The sequence below is a fragment of the Maniola hyperantus genome, chromosome 9, assembly GCF_902806685.2.
Source record: "Maniola hyperantus chromosome 9, iAphHyp1.2, whole genome shotgun sequence".
NCBI classification, from domain to species: domain Eukaryota; kingdom Metazoa; phylum Arthropoda; class Insecta; order Lepidoptera; family Nymphalidae; genus Maniola; species Maniola hyperantus.
The window spans coordinates 6,036,635-6,054,323 of NC_048544.1; the positions used below are offsets into that span (position 1 = coordinate 6,036,635).

The window sequence follows — 17,689 nt, forward strand, 5'->3', positions numbered from 1 at the left end:
ACATCTATCATCAACATCATCGTCAACCGATAGACGTCCACTGGTAAACCACTGTCCACCAAATATAGTTTTCTTGTAGGAACTTCCACACGCCACGGCCTTGATCCAGCAGCTACCCTCCTGTAACTCGTTTTATAACACTGCGAGGTTGCCATTCTAGCATCTTGGGATAGTCTTGCCATTATAGCCTCATAGATTATTGAAAACTCCCTAATTTTCAATAATCTATGAGTCCATGGGGACTGAGAGAGCAGCTTGAACTAAAAACTACTTGTAAGGAACAGAATTTGCTTCAGGTGTGGGATTTTCTAAATTCAAATTACATTACATCCCTTAAGACGTAATGGATTTCAGTACAACATTACATCCCTTAAGGCGTAATGGATTTCAGTACAACATTACAACGCGGCTAAGGTATAGGAATGTTATGACATAATTTACCCTTAGCTAACAGGTCTGTAACAAGGCATTCTAGAGCGAGTGGTTTGAAAAAATGTTTACAATTTGGATATAATATCTAGGTACCTAGGTACTGGTAGGTAAATACAGACATTGCAACAACTAGTTAGGCAGAGAAACAAGCCGCTAGCAATAAAATAAATATACAAATCACACACAAAACTCGGCAAATGCGAATAACATTGAGCCTTGTAGTTTTAGTGCCCATTTGTGTCGAAATTTTCCATTGCAAAGTGCTCATAACGTGCGTGATTCTGTGACAGTATAGTAATTATTTAAAAAGAAAGTAGTGGAACAAAAAGCCACGAGAAATATTTCGTGTTACTATCTACTTATGTAATAACTGTTATGATATTTAACCATATTTAAGGGATGTTGCTGAAGTTACTTTTGAAAAAGAAGAGACAATTTCTTCTAGATAAAAAAAATGGATTTCTAACTTTATAATATTATTTGTACACTGCAAAGAAACGTAGCTTTTATATAGTTAGAGATGGTTGAGTGAGGTGGCAGTTGGTGGAGAACGCTCTATTTCAGATGTTAGATATAAAAAGACATACTTAATACGTGGTAGTTACAATTAAACATTGACGCAACATGACCCAATCTCAGATCTCCATAGCAGTAACGACACGTTTGAGATATTTAATTTCCTAAAAGTATTCGAAGTACAAAAATTGAATGCCCAATTAACCAGTCATTAAGGAGTAAACTAGGCAATTATAAATCCAGACCACGTATATAGAGTTATTGTCAAACAGTTATGAGTTGAAAACCGTGAACATTATGGTCATGTAGATGATAATCTCGACGACGTGCTCGCCATCTCGGTAAATATATTTGTATCACGTTCTTAGTCATAAGTCGTTAACTCTGTGAATGGTGATTTCACAAAAAAGCAAAATATATAAAAAAGTTAAAGTCTATAGAAGGACATGATTATGTCGCTTGCATACTTAACGAATCGAAGTGGCACGTGAGAAAAAATGAGTACAGTATTGCGATTACAATATACAAAGGTTGCGTCAAACGTTGTAAGGAAAATCCGCATAGAGTTACGAATAAAATGAAAGCTGCACCCATTTATATAGCACGTGAAAGATATTTGCATAGAATTGTAATGAATGACCTCCTAACTGTGAAATTAAGTAGACATTATCAACCCGACGAAATCTGTGAACCCGATAATTTCTTTGTTTAAATTACTCTCGTAGAGTCAAGGACAAAGCAGATATAAATAAATGTAACTAAGAATGAATTGAATTAAACACTACTTTTATAATATGTTTGATTTAAGTAAAACTATACAATACCGACGACATCAAATGAGTCGCAGGGATCCGCTAGATTCAAGCGGCGCAACACAGTGGCGTATGGAAGTCCCTACAAGAGACCTGCCTCCCTAGAGAGATGTCCAGCTGTGGGCGTTTATCAGTTGACGACGATGATAATGATGATACAATGATATCAATATACTACTACCCTGTAAATTAATAAATTAATGTAACTGAATATTTAAATGAAATTGTAAGTAGGGTAGGTAGTGTAACTGCTTGAATTGTAAAGAATAATGAATGTTATTTTATTTTATTAAAGTCAAAGACCTTCTTATTTTGAACTAGCTTATGCCCGCGACTTCGTCCGCGTGGACTACAAAATTTCAAACCCCTATTTAACCCCCTTAGGAGTTGAATTTTCAAAAATCCTTTCTTAGCGGATGCCTTCGTCATAATAGCTATCTGCATGCCAAATTTCAGCCCGATCCGTCCAGTAGTTTGAGCTGTGCGTTGATAGATCAGTCAGACAGTCAGTCAGTCAGTCAGTCAGTCAGTCAGTCAGTCAGTCAGTCAGTCAGTCACTTTGTCCTTTTATATATATAGATGTAATTGGGTCATCTGTGTTCTACTAGGTAAACAATGTTGTTAGCAAAATTAATACACCTAGCAAAAGAAAAAGAAAAGTAATGCATCTACTTAGAGTTTTTAGCGGAAACAATGAATGTTGAAATGACTTTTTCTTACATCAAGTACGAATGAAGTGTTAACAGTGGAACCGAATTGACTGTGTTTTACATTTCGATAAATAAAGAGCTTCTTTACATCCCAATAAAAACAATCTGCTCTCAACAAAAAACATTGCATTGCATTGTGCCGTTTACAGCCAATTAATCAAGAAGCATTTTCCCTTGCATCGCCGTATCTAAAATAAACAAAATTACCCCGACGAATCGTTGAACATATTGTCGGTTTTAAAATAAAATTTAAGAATGCAATTAAGTCTTTGTGATCTGAAAATTAATACGATACATCTTGAAAGGCCCTCTTCTTGGAGTCATTAAGACACCGCAGCGTAAATAACACTACCAAAACACTGGCAAAGTATGCCGACAGATGTCGTGTGTCAAAGCTTGTTTTAGAAAAAAAACGAAAAGAAATTACGGGTTCGGTGTTTCCACCATTACCGGCATTCTCACGAACCGTCGCCGGTGTCGACTGGCGTAGTAAGCCGTGCGTAATAAGCTTCAATCATTTGACTTTCAATGGTCTATTTACACGAGGAATCGGTCACATAATTTGCGTAGCGTTTCACGAAAGCTATGCATGCGTACTTTCACGTCGATCTAAGTTTTGTCTTATTTTAAGTTTCTCAATAGAGAAAAAACTGCAAGAATAAAAATGTACCTTTTCAAACGATAGGTGGTTGTATATTATTATATTATATTATTATAAGTCTTCTAAATGAAAATACTTTAAATGAAACTCTAGTCCTAAGTAAGTACCTACCTATAGTAAGTACTTAGATATTGCAGTTAGATGTATCTAAAAGCATCTTTACTGTACCTAGGTTATAAATTAATGGCACGTCTCAATTAGACTAATGTGAGCATATAATAAATCAACATCTAAATAGAGTTTCATTGTAAACCCAGAGACAATATGGTGACAGGATGAATGACCACAATATGGCGGGCGGTTTTCGCGCGAATCTTCAGTTGTTTATGGATGCGCAGGCGCCATTTTAGGATTACTGGCTTAGGCGACGAGTGGCCGGCCCCATTCAACGATAACGTTTAATGTGCCATCCGTTGCACTTCAGCTTTAATGACCTACCTAATTTCAATTGTACCAAATATAACTCCTTTATTTATTACTTGGCAAGCGCTTCTGTGCGACACAATTTAACCGCAATTAAAATTGTGCGTGATGATGAAGTTAAAATATGCCTACCGAATGTACCTACCTACCTATTATAATAACAACAAAGAGCTAGGAAACTAACGATGACTTGAGATTTTGCGACTTCGCGATAGCTCTCATACGTTTATTTCGGTTCCCTAGCCAAATAATTTTCTCAAACAATTTCATTTGTATTATTACGACACTTACTTACATCAGTATTTTTTTCTTATGAACCAATGCTACAGTAGGAATCCAACAACCAATCGCTAAAGATATTTTTGTATCTATTCCAGTTGGGACGAAAGATGGCGGAACTGGCTTTGGAAGACCGGAGGGGGAGGGCGATGACCGGCTTGCGCATATGCTCGAGGCCTCCCACATAATGAAGACCCCCACTGGCCAGCCCAACAACGATGACTCTAGAAGCAACGGAGACTCCAGCTCACCGCGGACACAGTGCCCTTCGCCTTTCTCCAATAAGGTTAATATCCTTTATTTCGTAGGTAAATTCTCTCTCAGGCTGGGTGCACTTTGGCTACTATCGCCTGAGCGTGTAGCCATTGCTTCAGCCATAGCTCAAGCTTGTCTAAGGCGGCGTACTAATACAACGCGATTACGCGATCATCGCTGAGTAAACGATGCGACTGTCGCGTACTTGCGTCAAATAGACCCAGAATACGCGATCATCACGCGAATGCTAATTAGGACACCTGTTCGAGATCAGTATGTTTGATCGCGCCTTCGTAAAATTCGCGCGAACTTGCGACGTTCGCGTAATCGCATTGTATTAGGTCAACTTCTAATGCCTACATGCTAAAAACGATCGCTCATGCGATAAAATCCAGAAGGCTGAAGAGCGTCCAACCTCACCACTTATAGTACAACATTCAGTGAATAGTAGGATGGAGATCTTTGACAATTCTGGGCACTAAAATAATGCTAACCTAACTTGCGTACATTTAAACTAGGTATACCTACTTAAAAATCAGTGTTTTATTTTACAGGATTCAAGTCAAAATAGAAGATTGAAAAAATATGAGAACGATGACATTCCTCAAGAGAAAGTGGTGCGCATATACCAAGAGGAACTGGCCAAAATTATGACCAGGAGAGTCGATGATATGCGGCATAGTCGTGATGGCTTTCCTGGGTACGTATCTTACTATTTGGAGAGTTACAAGTAGACTATATCCACTATATAACTGTGGAACCAACTCCCATCGGCGGTGTTCCCTCTAGATTATAACATGGGGTTATTCAAGGGGCGGACCAACAAATTCCTAAAAGGCCGGCAACGCATCGGCGGCTCCTCTGGTGCTGCAAATGTTCATGGGCGGCGGTAATCACTTAACATCAGGTGACCCGCCTGCTCGCTTGCTCGCTATATCTATTAAAAAAAAAAAAAAAATATCCAAAAATGAAGTAACAAAATATTTGCCACAATTTAAACGAGAACAGCCAGTCTAAAACTAACATGTAGCATGTTTCCCCCTTTTTTCAGCGGCGGCATGCCCCCACATATAGAGAGACCACCCGAAGACATCCGCATGGCGCTAGAAGCTTATCACCGGGAACTTGCCAAAATTCAACCTGGTGGCAACATTCCAAACCTCCATAACTTGCCAGGAATGCCACCGTTCCCTAATCTTCTTGCGCTCCAGCAACAAGCAATGCAAGCGCAAAACCAACACATAAACGGGTCTGGAGCGGTCCAGGATCTCTCCCTTCCCAAAGATAAGAATACCAAAATTAACGGAATGACTGATAGTGATAAGGATAGATCTATGGACGCCGAGGAAGCCATAAGGCACGCGGGTAGTGCTTTCTCCTTAGTTAGACCAAAACTGGAACCAGGGCAGCAGTCGACGGGATCGTCAGCGTCCAGCCCGCTCGGTAACGCAATTCTTCCCCCCGCGATTACGCCAAACGATGACTTCAGTAATTCGGCTGCGGCGAGCCCCTTGCAACGAATGGCTTCAATAACGAATAGTTTAATCTCACAACCACCGAATCCACCGCACCATGCGCCTCCGCAGCGGTCAATGAAAGCGGTCCTGCCGCCGATCACGCAGCAACAGTTCGATCTCTTTAATAATTTAAATACAGAAGATATTGTCAAGAGGGTAAAGGAAGCTTTAAGCCAATACTCGATCAGCCAAAGATTATTCGGTGAATCCGTTCTCGGGTTGTCACAAGGTTCCGTGAGCGATCTACTCGCCCGGCCAAAACCGTGGCATATGCTCACGCAAAAGGGAAGGGAGCCTTTCATCAGAATGAAGATGTTCCTGGAGGACGACAACGCCGTTCATAAACTGGTCGCATCGCAGTATAAAATCGCGCCCGAAAAACTTATGAGGACAGGAAACTACAGCGGAGCACCTCGTAAGTTGTTTTATAAATTGACAAGTCCTTTTACATGTACATAGGTATTACAAGTGAATATCTCTGAAGTATCTACAAGTATATTCCTACTTCTATGAACAACAGTAAATTCAAAAAAATGTGAACCATATCTGTCTAAAATGTTTTTAAGTTTTAAATGTACCTAATTTTGACTTTGAGCTAAGATTTTCAGTTACTTATTTATTTTATTAAAAAATTAATTAAATTTCTGAATCTAAATACATAAAAGCAAAAGCTGAACTGACTGACTGACTGACTGACTCACTGACTAATCTATTAACATACAACTCAAACCACTGGACGGATCGGGCTGAAATTTAACATACAGATAGCTAATAATTGCATGCCGTATAATAGCATGACGTAGGCGTCCGCCGTCCGCTAAGGATTTTTGGAAATACAGCCCTTAAGGGAGTAAGATAGGGGTTTGAAATTTGTGTAGTCCACACGGACGAAGTCGCGGGAATAAGCTAGTAATACTAGCTACTTATGAATATTACATTTTATTTTAAAACAGACGTTTTAAATTTCATTATTTCCTCTTTGCAGCTTGTCCGCCGAACATGACAAAGCCAATGCCACCGACACAAAAAATGATCTCAGATGCGACGTCGTTGCTGAGCAAGATGCAGCAGGAGCAGCTGCTTGGGCCCGCGCACCTCGCTCACCTGGGGCAGCCGCCGCCGCTGCTGCTGACGCCGCCCGGCTTCCCGCCGCACCACGCCGTCACGCTGCCGCCGCAGCACCACGACAACACCAAGGAGCGGAAGCCGCCGCCTCCGCCGCACCACCAGCCCGTGGCCATGCGCGGCCTGCACCAGCACATGTCGCCCAGCGTCTACGAGATGGCCGCCTTGACACAGGACCTCGACACGCAGACGATCACCACCAAAATAAAGGAGGCGTTACTGGCGAACAACATCGGCCAAAAAATATTCGGCGAAGCCGTGCTAGGCTTGTCGCAGGGGTCGGTCAGTGAACTCTTGTCGAAGCCCAAACCGTGGCATATGCTCAGTATAAAAGGCCGAGAACCATTCATCAGAATGCAGTTGTGGCTCAGCGATGCCCACAACATCGACCGTCTACAAGCGTTAAAGAACGAGAGGCGAGAGGCTAACAAGAGACGGAGATCGAGCGGCCCCGGTCAGGACAACTCCTCGGATACGTCGTCGAATGACACTTCGGAGTTCTACCACTCGAGCTCTCCGGGACCCACGTCTGGCGTCCCCTCTGCCAAAAAACAACGAGTGTTGTTCTCCGAGGAACAGAAGGAAGCGCTGAGGCTGGCGTTCGCCCTCGATCCTTACCCGAATATGCCGACGATTGAGTTTCTTGCGGCAGAATTGGGTCTTTCCACCAGAACTATAACTAATTGGTTTCACAACCATAGAATGCGGCTAAAACAGCAGGCCCCCCATGGTCTGCCGGCCGAACCTCCCGCGCGCGAGCAATCGTCGGCTCCTTTCGATCCCGTGCAGTTCCGTCTTCTACTAAACCAGAGGCTCCTCGAGCTCCAGAAAGAGAGAATGGGGCTCGCTGGAGTTCCGTTACCTTACCCCCCCTACTTCGCAGCGAACTCCAATTTTGCCGCCCTGATAGGCCGGGGTCTTCTTCCCCCGGACGAGCGGGTGAAGAATCCGACCGGCGGCCTCGACCTGTCGATGCCACTGAAACGAGAGCCTGACGGCGATGACTTCGAGGACGACGACGTCGAGAGCAACCTCGGCTCGGAAGACTCGCTCGACGACGAATCCAAGACTGAGCCGAAGACGGCATCGACGCCCGCGGGGCGCTCGAGTAGACGGAAACCCGCGGCGCCGCAGTGGGTGAACCCTGACTGGCAGGACGAGAAGCCGCGCAACCCCGACGAGGTGATCATCAACGGCGTGTGCGTGATGCGGAGCGACGACTTCCGGCGCGAGGCGGAGCAGACGGTGCGAGTGGAACCGTCGCCCGCGCCGCGCGAGCCTTCGCCGCCCGCCTCGCCGCACTCGCCCGCCTCGCCCGCAGTCTTGCCACCTCTGCCGCCGCGAGCCGCGCTTTCCCCCGACGTCCTCCCGGAGGACAAGATAAAGACTGAAGCGGACGACGACCGGTGGGAGTACTAGACTGTAGTGAATATGAACCATATGAACTCTTATAGGAGTGTTAGCGGTTAAAACGGGTCCGAGTGTTAGTTAATGTCGCATTGGACGGTTATTTATTCTAGATAGGAGTGCGATCCATCGAATGGAGAACGCGTCCGGCCGCCCGGTGAGGCGAGGTTGAGTGCAAATATATGGAGTAGTTAGATGTGTTCTGTTATGATTCGATTGTAAGGCCAAAGACTCTGTACATAGTGTTCGGCTCGCGGTGCGCTTAGTCGCTTCCGACGCCGACGGATAAATTGTAAACTTACGATACAAAAGTTGCATTTTGCTTTAATTTTATACACGAGAGTTGAGTACCTCGAAAGGTACGGATATCTGAGTAATTTTAAGTTATGGCTTACTTATGTCTTATTCGATTATTGTAAATAAATATACCAAATATGTATCGAAGTAGCCCGTGAGCCACGGTCCTGTATATATGTACGTAGGCTAGCGGTACGTTGTATTCTGTAAGATAAAGTTTATCGTTGTCGATAATTAATTAGGGGTAGTAAAGGTTCATTTAATTGTTAAAATTTTTAAAGTGCAATCAGATGTAAATTTAAGCTATGGTCTATAGTCTATACGAAACCCCAGTTGAAAAGTATTATTATGTTTATATGAACCGGTAAGGTTTTAAATATTATAGATTGGTTTACTTGAGTTACATTTAAATTATGAATTTTTATTTTTAATAATTTTATGTTTTATTTCTATAATTACGTATTATTATGATACCAACGGTACGCCTACGATTCATTTTGTATTAATTGCCAGTTTTATCAACCTATATCTACCTATTCTTTTTCTTGCCCTGTCCGTAGAAGTAGGTATATCAGAGTTGTACTATTGATATTTTTTTATTATTTTAGAGAACGTACAAATCTAGACAGAAATAAAGTACACTACAGTTAAGCAAATGATGTATTGCTTTTGGTTATAGTTTTATTTTATTTTAGCAATAAATTTGCTTTTAATCTATTTTCGCTTTTTGTTGTTTTATTTTTTGTTGCACCTTTGTTTCCTTGTTTATTAGGAGATAAAAAAATGTACATTAAAGGAACCAAACTCCTTGCATCACAATGTAAATATTTACTTATATTATTTCTTGTAAATAAGAAAGGCCACATTTAGACAGTAAAATAGGTAAGTAGGAAAATAGCAACCCGAAAGTAATTACAATAAATATGTGAAAATTCATGAATAATAATCAAAATTATAAACTTTCTAAAGTGTGTCGATTGAAATAATATATCATCTCAAATAATATAACTTTAGGCCCTAAATTTGGAAATTAAATGAACCGTCTTTTTGACAAATTTCAGTATAGGTACATTAAAATGAACTTTCAACGATTATTCAGTTCTTAGTAATACCAAACTCCATACATATCGATGTTATATAAAATAATAAGTAAATAAATAAGATTTAGCGATAATAGTCAATATAATGAGACCTTTTAGGCTGTTTAACAGTTATGATATTATTTTAAATTTTTAATCAGATATGTTTTTATTGAAGAGGTAATTTCTTCGAAATGTTGCGTTTACTTAATATTAATTTTTCGTCAACCAAATAGCTTGCTTTATAAAGAATATTTATATGGATTTATAATATTGTTATTATATGAATAGGTACCGAGAATATTTTGTGAAGCATTTTCATAATATTATCTACTGCTCAAAATATTACTTCCATCTAATTTATAAAGTAGGTAGGTGTCTACTACCTACTTATAGGAAAGAAAATATATTATTCAAATGTATGCTTTACCTATTCAAAACTTCCATTTATATTTATAAAACACCTAGAGATTTTTTTGGTAACGTGCCAAGCTTACGAGCTAAATAGAATGAAACCCCCGCTTAAAGAATGAGAAAACCCGGGTTTGACTTCTGTGAGTCTGTTTGAGCTGTGCCTGAAGGCAGCAGCTGAAGCAATGCATTGTGAATTATTACGATACCTACATACTCAGATTAATCTGAGCCTACTTACTAGCTGCTACTGTGGTACAGAGAAACGAAATTTTAAACAAAGTAGGTAGGTACCTACAGGGCACCTGTTGCGTTATACATATTTCATCATCATCATTATGATCAACCCATCACCGGCTCACTACAGAGCACGGGTCTCCTCTCAGAGTGAAAAGGATTTTGGCCATAGTCTACCACGCTGGCCATGTGCGGATTGGTAGACTTCACACACCTTTGAGAACATTATGGAAGACTCTCAGGCATGCAGGTTTCCTCACTATATGTTTTCCTTCACCGTTAAAGCAAGTGATGTTTAGTTAATTAAAACGCACATAACTCCGAAAAGTTAGAGGTGCGTGCCCGGGATCGAACCCCCGACCTCCGATTAGAAGGCGGACGTCCTAACCACTAGGCTATCACAGCTACAGCCACGGCATAATCAGGACGAAAAATTAAAACCGGCCAAGTGTAGGGCAGTAGGCGCAGTGTAGGGTTCCGTAGTCATAATCCTCGAAAAGCAGATATATTATAACGTTAAAAATTGTCCAAATCTTAGTTTTCAGACGTCAGATTTAGGGAAAGCCCACACGTTGTAGGTCAGATTTGCTTTTAAATATTACTATTCTTCAACCGCCATCATCAAGTTTTTTTTCCTTTTTGGAAAAACTAGTTTCAGATACATTTTCAGTGATCTCCGATCAATCCTCAGTACTTTTTCGCCCTGATTCAAATCTCCTACCAAGAACCAACACCATATCAACTTCAAACTTTTATCAAATAGGTAGGTATGTTATTTAAAAGGCTCTCGGACCTCGGCCCATTTTACGGACAACAAAAATAAAACAATAATTGGGGTCATTTTTAGATAAAGACGATGAATGCCAAAAAAAAAAATCAGCAATGAAAAGTAAATGTTAAAATAATAATAGATATATTATACGTTATTGATGGTGCTTCGTTAACGAATGCTTCACTTCAGCCTTTGTCGATGTGGTATCCAAAATGAAAGTAGGTACCTAACTAGTAATCTACGTCTACCGAACTAGTTTACATTTTTTTATGTTATTAGGTTTTGATCCGAAAAATTAACAAACAAGCCTGAAATTTATACAATTTCAGGCATAATGCATTATATGAAATATTCGCGGTGACCAAAATTGTAATTTGGCGTCTTAACTTTAATTGTTCTGTTGGTATTGAGGTAGCAATTAACTGTACATAAGTAATGTAGCTAATAGTCGATTATGTACTACGTTATCTCTATTACATTATGACATAGGGATAAAGTTATAGCGGTAATTATTATTGTTCATATCATAATATTAATGATAATGACGCTGAAAACATTGTCTTCTTTCTGAACAATTTCTAAAGTTATTAAATTAAAATAAAAAAATTGCTAATCAATGTTTGTTTTATTAAAAAAGTAAGTTATCCATGAAGCGTCTCGTAACTTTTGCTAAGCACGTCTTCATAATAATTATAAAGAGTATGTAAGAGCCATTACGCACTGTCGACTAGGTAGTCGCCCGGCCGACTAGTCGACATTGCGTACCTAGTGGCTCTAAAAGTTAATCTGAATTTTGCCATCCTGACTTCTGAAGATACAGAAGTGAAAGAAGCGAAGAGAGAAAAATATCGACGCAAGTAGGTATGTGTAAGTAAGAAGTATTTTCTTTATTAAATCAAAACAATAATACTATCGTCGCAATAATAATATGATATGGTACACTTTCAATCAATTTCCTCGATAAGTGGTCCGTCGCTGCCTTTACCAGTTTTCGAACCTATTCCATGTAGCTTTTTCATGATAGGAGCGCAAACAGCTGACAACTCCTTCAGTTTATTCTCATACTCGACTTTCTTTGCCAAAGAATTCTTCTCAAGCCAACTCAAAGCCTCTTTACATAACCGACGCGCTGTAGAACTCTCAGAATCTCCAACTTTACCACCAGCTTCATCGATGGCTTGCTTCATACCGAAAATATAAGTTTCCAGTTTATGACGAGCTGCCACGCGATCTCTTTGTCTATTATCTTAATCCTTGTATTTATCAGCATCCGAAATCATCTTGTCTATATCAGCTTGCGAGAGGCGTCCTTTATCATTCTTAATAACAATGTTCTTACTTTTACCGGTACTATTTTCTTTAGCTGATACATTAAGTATTCCATTGGCGTCCAAATCAAAGGATACATCGATCTGTGGGACACCGCGTGGAGCCGGTGGAATGCCAGTTAAATCAAAATTTCCCAGTAAATTATTGTCCTTGGTCAAGGCCCTTTCACCTTCGTAGACTTGAATAGTAACAGCTGGTTGGTTATCGGAATATGTTGTAAAAGTTTGAGAATGATTACAAGGAATCTTTGCGTTACGTTCTATAATATTTGTCATAACCCCTCCAACAGTTTCTATTCCTAGTGACAAAGGAGTGACATCGACAAGTAAGACGTTTTGAATTTTGGAATGACGGTCTCCACTCAATATAGCAGCTTGTATTGCTGCTCCATATGCGACAGCTTCGTCAGGATTGATAGACAAATTAAGCTTCTTGCCGTTGAAATAGTTTTGCAGCAAACTTTGTATTTTAGGTATGCGTGTAGAACCTCCGACTAAAACAATGTCATGTATAGAAGTTTTATCGAGCTTAGCATCTTTCAGAGCCTTCCCTACTGGATCTAATGTTGAAGAGAAGAGATCTCCATTAAGCTCTTCAAAACGTGCTCTAGATATTCTTGAGAAGAAATCTATACCCTCATTTAAGGCATCAAGTTCTATGTTAGCTTCAATACTAGAGGACAGCGTTCTCTTAGCTCTTTCCGCTGCTGTTCTAAGACGTCGTAAAGATTTAGGATTGGAACACAGATCTTTTTTATGCTTTCTCTTAAATTCGTTAGCAAGAAAGCTTACAATGCGACTGTCAAAATCTTCTCCACCAAGATGTGTATCTCCCGCAGTCGCTATCGCCTAATAATCTAGTCGCCGAATAATGAACCCTCGTCAATGGTTAGAATCGAAACATCAAACGTGCCTCCCCCTAAATCAAAAATTAGCACATTTCTTTCTCCTTTTAAATTCTTGTCCAATCCGTAGTCCAACGCAGCAGCAGTTGGTTCGTTCATAATACGAAGAACATTTAAACCTGCGATAGCCCCAGCATCTTTAGTGGCCTGCCTCTGCGAATCGTTAAAATATGCAGGGACTGTAATTACTGTAACAGCATTTCTTACAGAAGTTCCTATATATGCTTCGGCTATCTCTTTCATTTTGATCAAAACCATGCTAGTTATCTCCTCAGGGGCAAACCGTTTGGTCTGGCATTTGTACGTGACTTGAATTTTCGGCTTACCGCCGTCATTTATAACTTTGAATGGCCAGTGTTTGAGGTCTTGCTGTATATTAGGTTCATCGAACTTTCTCCCTATTAAGCGCTTGGCATCAAATATAGTGTTGCTTGGGTTAAGAGCAACCTGGTTTTTAGCAGCGTCGCCTATAAGTCGCTCTGTTTCTGTAAATGCTACGTATGATGGTGTTGTTCGATTTCCCTGTTCATTTGCTATAATCTTGAATGTCCACATTTCCATGTTGCCACACACCTACGCAGGAATAAGTTGTTCCCAAATCTATGCCAATGGCTGGAGGCATTTTTTATTTATTTTAAGTGCCTAATAATGATAATGTTGTCAAATTTAATTATTTTAAAAACCAAATTCAAAAATCTATTCAGTAGGCGTGTACGATCGAATCAGGTCGTGTGTGTAGGTCTAAATTCAAAAGACTAGAACTTAAGGTTTAGGTCTATGGTCTGAAAAATATACCCATAATATACGTCCATATACGTTATAGGTACGCATATTATTTTGACAATAAAACTTAAAGCTAGCCTTATCTAATTACTATATAAATCATGACCGCGTGGAATGGTGCCAAGAATACTGGCTGCATTTCCGCGCTGGACAGCCAGGCTGATCCGCTGCGCAAAAAATGAGCCAGCCCTTCTGTCACCAGTTGAGGCTATTCACAGGCTATTAATCGCGGTGAAATGTCTCGTAAAAAATATGACAATTGACATAGGTATTAATTGACAGTGACAGATGGTTTAGTCCACCGACGAGCCACCGACAAAAACAAAACATTTACACAGATCTGTCAAAATTTATAAAAAATCGCGGCTAACCTAAAAATCTTCAATTCAAACCTTTTATCAATTCAAACAAACATTAGGTTATTTAGGTTCCTTTTTTCTTTTCTAAAGATTTGACTTATTATAAACATCGATGATTATAAACTACATAGGCAAGTTCTTTGTACATAGGTATTGTAAAGCGTAATCATTGTTTTTAGAATTTTATAAGCAAATCAGTTAAACTTTCTAAATAATTTAAAAATGAGATATGCTCAATTAGTTGTCGGCCCGGCTGGCAGTGGAAAGGTAAGAATTATTAACTTTAGACTAAATCATGCCCCGGCTGAACGACGATTCATGGATTTAACTTCTTCAATACCCCATGGAAAGTCTGATTTCACGGGACCTATATTGGTATATCACTCTGGTCTTAATAAAAAAAACACGTCGATCCGCTGCAACGTTATTAGTGTGCTAGCAAGGATCACTTATCGCTCTAGTATTACCGCCGGCGCTGGCGGTAAGCGTGTCTATGCAACCACCCTTAAAAGTTTGCCGTATTTATTTTATAATAACTCTTCGATATAGGTAAAAATCCAATAAACTTAGTTATTGAATTAAACTTGTAATATCTTTAAACTTATAATTTTGTTTGTTTACAGTCCACATACTGCTCAACAATAGTTAAACATGCCACCGATACAAAACGTATAATAGAAGTGGTGAATCTGGATCCAGCAGCAGAGCATTTTGATTATGAGCCCCTTGTAGACATCAGAGAGCTAATACACTTGGATGATGCAATGGAAGATGAAGAACTACAGTTTGGGCCAAATGGAGGACTTGTCTTTTGTTTAGAGTAATTCTTATCTATTTATCTAACTAGCTAGTTTTAAGTTTCTTCTAACGGTGAAAGCATTATCAAAATGAATTCAGTAGTTTCAGATTACAAGCAAACAAATCTTTCCTCTTTATAGAATATTCCTCCCAGTGCATAAATACCTTTTCTCAAAATGTTCTTTGAGAAAAGGTATTTATGCTCCGGGTGGAAAACCGGTACTTAAGGTCCTTCAGCGTTTGTTTGTTAACAGATTTTTAGAGTCACCATGCACTTATGTAACAGGGTAATTTATTCTTGACCCATATAGTATCAAACTGATTAATACTGGAAACATGCTGAAATGAAGTTTGTAAAGTAATGTGGTAAATAATCTACATTTCAGAACTTTATTAGAAAACTGTGACTGGCTTGAAGAGCAACTAGGCGATGTGGATGATGACTACATCCTGTTTGACTGTCCGGGTCAAATAGAGCTGTATACCCATTTACCAGTCATCAGGAAACTAGTGGATACTCTAGAGAAGTGGAACTTCAGGATATGTGTTGTCTTTATGATTGATTCACAGTTCATGGTTGATGGAGCTAAGTTTTTATCAGGTACGTTGGTGTCATTTACACATAATAACATTTTTTAATCTAAATATACTACTCAAAAATCAAAATCACAACTAGCGGATTCCTATGACTTCGTCCACACGTATTCAGGTTTTTGAAAATCCTGTGGGAACTCTGATTTTCCAGGATAAAGTATAGCCCTTGTCCCTCTCCAAGTCCTTCACTATACCATGCAAAAAATTACGTCAATCTGTCGTTCTGTTGCAATGTGATTGAAGGACAAACTAACAAACACTTTCACATTTATATATTGTGTAGTGATAATCCATACTTATATTATAAATGCCAAAGTGTGTGTCTGTCTGTTGCCTATGCATGGCTTACTTAACCAATTTCATAGTTTGGTACAGAGATAGCTTGGAGATGTATTTACGCTACTTTTTATCACAAAGAGTTCCCATGAGATATTTGAAAACCAAAATCCTTAAAAATAAAACCTGCATTTAATGTCCTACCAATTACAAGTTGCAACATGGCAGTTTATTCAGGTCATAGACAAATCTGGCTGAGATCTGTTTTTGTACAATATGCAATCATACGTCTCATGATCAGATTGGAGTAAAAAGATTTTGTATAATTTTTCAGGAACAATGGCCGCCCTCAGCGTGATGGTAAACCTGGAGCTGCCGCACGTTAATATATTAACTAAAATGGATCTGCTCAGTAAATCAGCAAGAAATCAACTTGATAAGTAGGTATCACAACACTGTATTTTCTGTTCTCCACCAAATTATTATTATTTATTTATTTAATTAGAACGGACATGTAGCCCATTTACACTAATTAAATTACTAATTAACATAAATATACTCACAAAAAAAAAATTGTTCCCCTTATATAATTGTATAATAATGTTCCCCTCTTAATTTAGCGCTTATCCTTTTCTGCAAGGAGCATCATGAAAGGAATATCAATTAATTTAGGATGTGGTTTTTTTTCATCATTAATTTCCAATTAACCACATTGATAGATTAAAGTTGTGTGAAAAATCTATTATTTTGTGACAACTTTATTAAGATTTATGATGTTGGTATCTGATGGTTCATTTGGAGTCAATGTTGACTCGATTGTCTCATTTAATTAGTCACTTTTGATTCATTTTGTGTTCAGATGTTGCATTTTAAGAAAAGATGCAGAATGAAAGACAAACAAAAAATGTAATGATATCAGCATAAGATTACATGTCTACCAACACTCTGATATTAATATTATCTCTGGCTTGCTCTTGCGACTTACCTTTACAACAATCTCTCCATCATCATCATCATCATGATCAACCCATCACCGGCTCACTACAAAGCACGGGTCTCCTCTCAAAGTGAGAAGGGTTTTGGCCATAGTCTACCACGCTGGCCATGTGCGGATTGGTAGACTTCACACACCTTTGAAAATATTATGGTGAACTCAGGTATGCAGGTTTCCTCACCATGTTATCCTTCAATGTTAAAGCAAGTGATATTTAATTAACTAAAACGCACACACTCCGAAAAGTTAGAGGTGCATGCCCGGGATCGAACCCCCGACCTCCGATTAGAAGGCGTAAGTCCTAACCGCTTCCACAGCTTCTATCTCTCCATAGATAGATTTTTTATTTTTCAGTTACCTCGATCCAGACCCGCACATTTTACTAGCAGATATGAGAAACGCAAAATCAAAATGGCATGAAAAATACGCTAAATTAACTGAAGCTATTGGAGAAGTTATAGAGAACTTCAGTTTGGTCAGATTCTACCCACTCAACATCAAGGAGGAAGAAAGCATAGAAAACATACTACTGACCATAGATAATATCATCCAATACGGCGAAGATGCTGATGTTAAAATAAGAGATTTTGATGAGCCAGAACCAGACGAAAATGATTAATAAACCATTAATATTTTTTCAATATGTTATTTTACTTATTCCCACGTTGATTTTCGTTCTTGCACTGTTGTAATTACTGTTTAGGAAAAAAAATATTTTT

The 17,689-nt window shown here is 39.2% G+C and overlaps 2 protein-coding genes and 1 pseudogene across 11 annotated transcripts in view; 2 read left to right on the top strand and 1 right to left on the bottom strand.

Annotated features, from left to right (window-relative positions):
- LOC117984920 (homeobox protein cut-like) overlaps positions 1-11,550 on the top strand; it is a 226,937-nt gene extending 215,387 nt beyond the window's left edge. For 8 of the 10 annotated variants that reach the window (XM_069500690.1, XM_069500698.1, XM_069500692.1 and 5 more), the window contains 4 exons: positions 3,932-4,119; positions 4,643-4,788; positions 5,119-6,020; positions 6,591-11,550. In XM_069500690.1, coding sequence (XP_069356791.1) covers positions 3,932-4,119; positions 4,643-4,788; positions 5,119-6,020; positions 6,591-8,149 — 2,795 coding nt within the window. In that variant the 3' untranslated portion in view covers positions 8,150-11,550. The remainder of the gene's footprint in view (positions 1-3,931; positions 4,120-4,642; positions 4,789-5,118; positions 6,021-6,590) is intronic. The other 2 variants (XM_069500691.1, XM_069500697.1) reach the window with 1 other exon arrangement.
- Positions 11,551-11,877: 327 nt separating this feature from the next.
- LOC117984923 (heat shock protein 68-like) lies at positions 11,878-13,797 on the bottom strand (annotated as a pseudogene).
- Positions 13,798-14,278: 481 nt separating this feature from the next.
- On the top strand, positions 14,279-17,611 carry LOC117984928 (GPN-loop GTPase 3). The gene is made up of 5 exons (XM_034971601.2): positions 14,279-14,575; positions 14,932-15,128; positions 15,493-15,707; positions 16,311-16,416; positions 17,325-17,611. Exons 1-5 carry the CDS (start codon positions 14,531-14,533, stop codon positions 17,587-17,589), a joined length of 828 nt encoding a protein of 275 aa, XP_034827492.1. The 5' UTR covers positions 14,279-14,530; the 3' UTR covers positions 17,590-17,611.
- Positions 17,612-17,689: the final 78 nt, after the last annotated feature.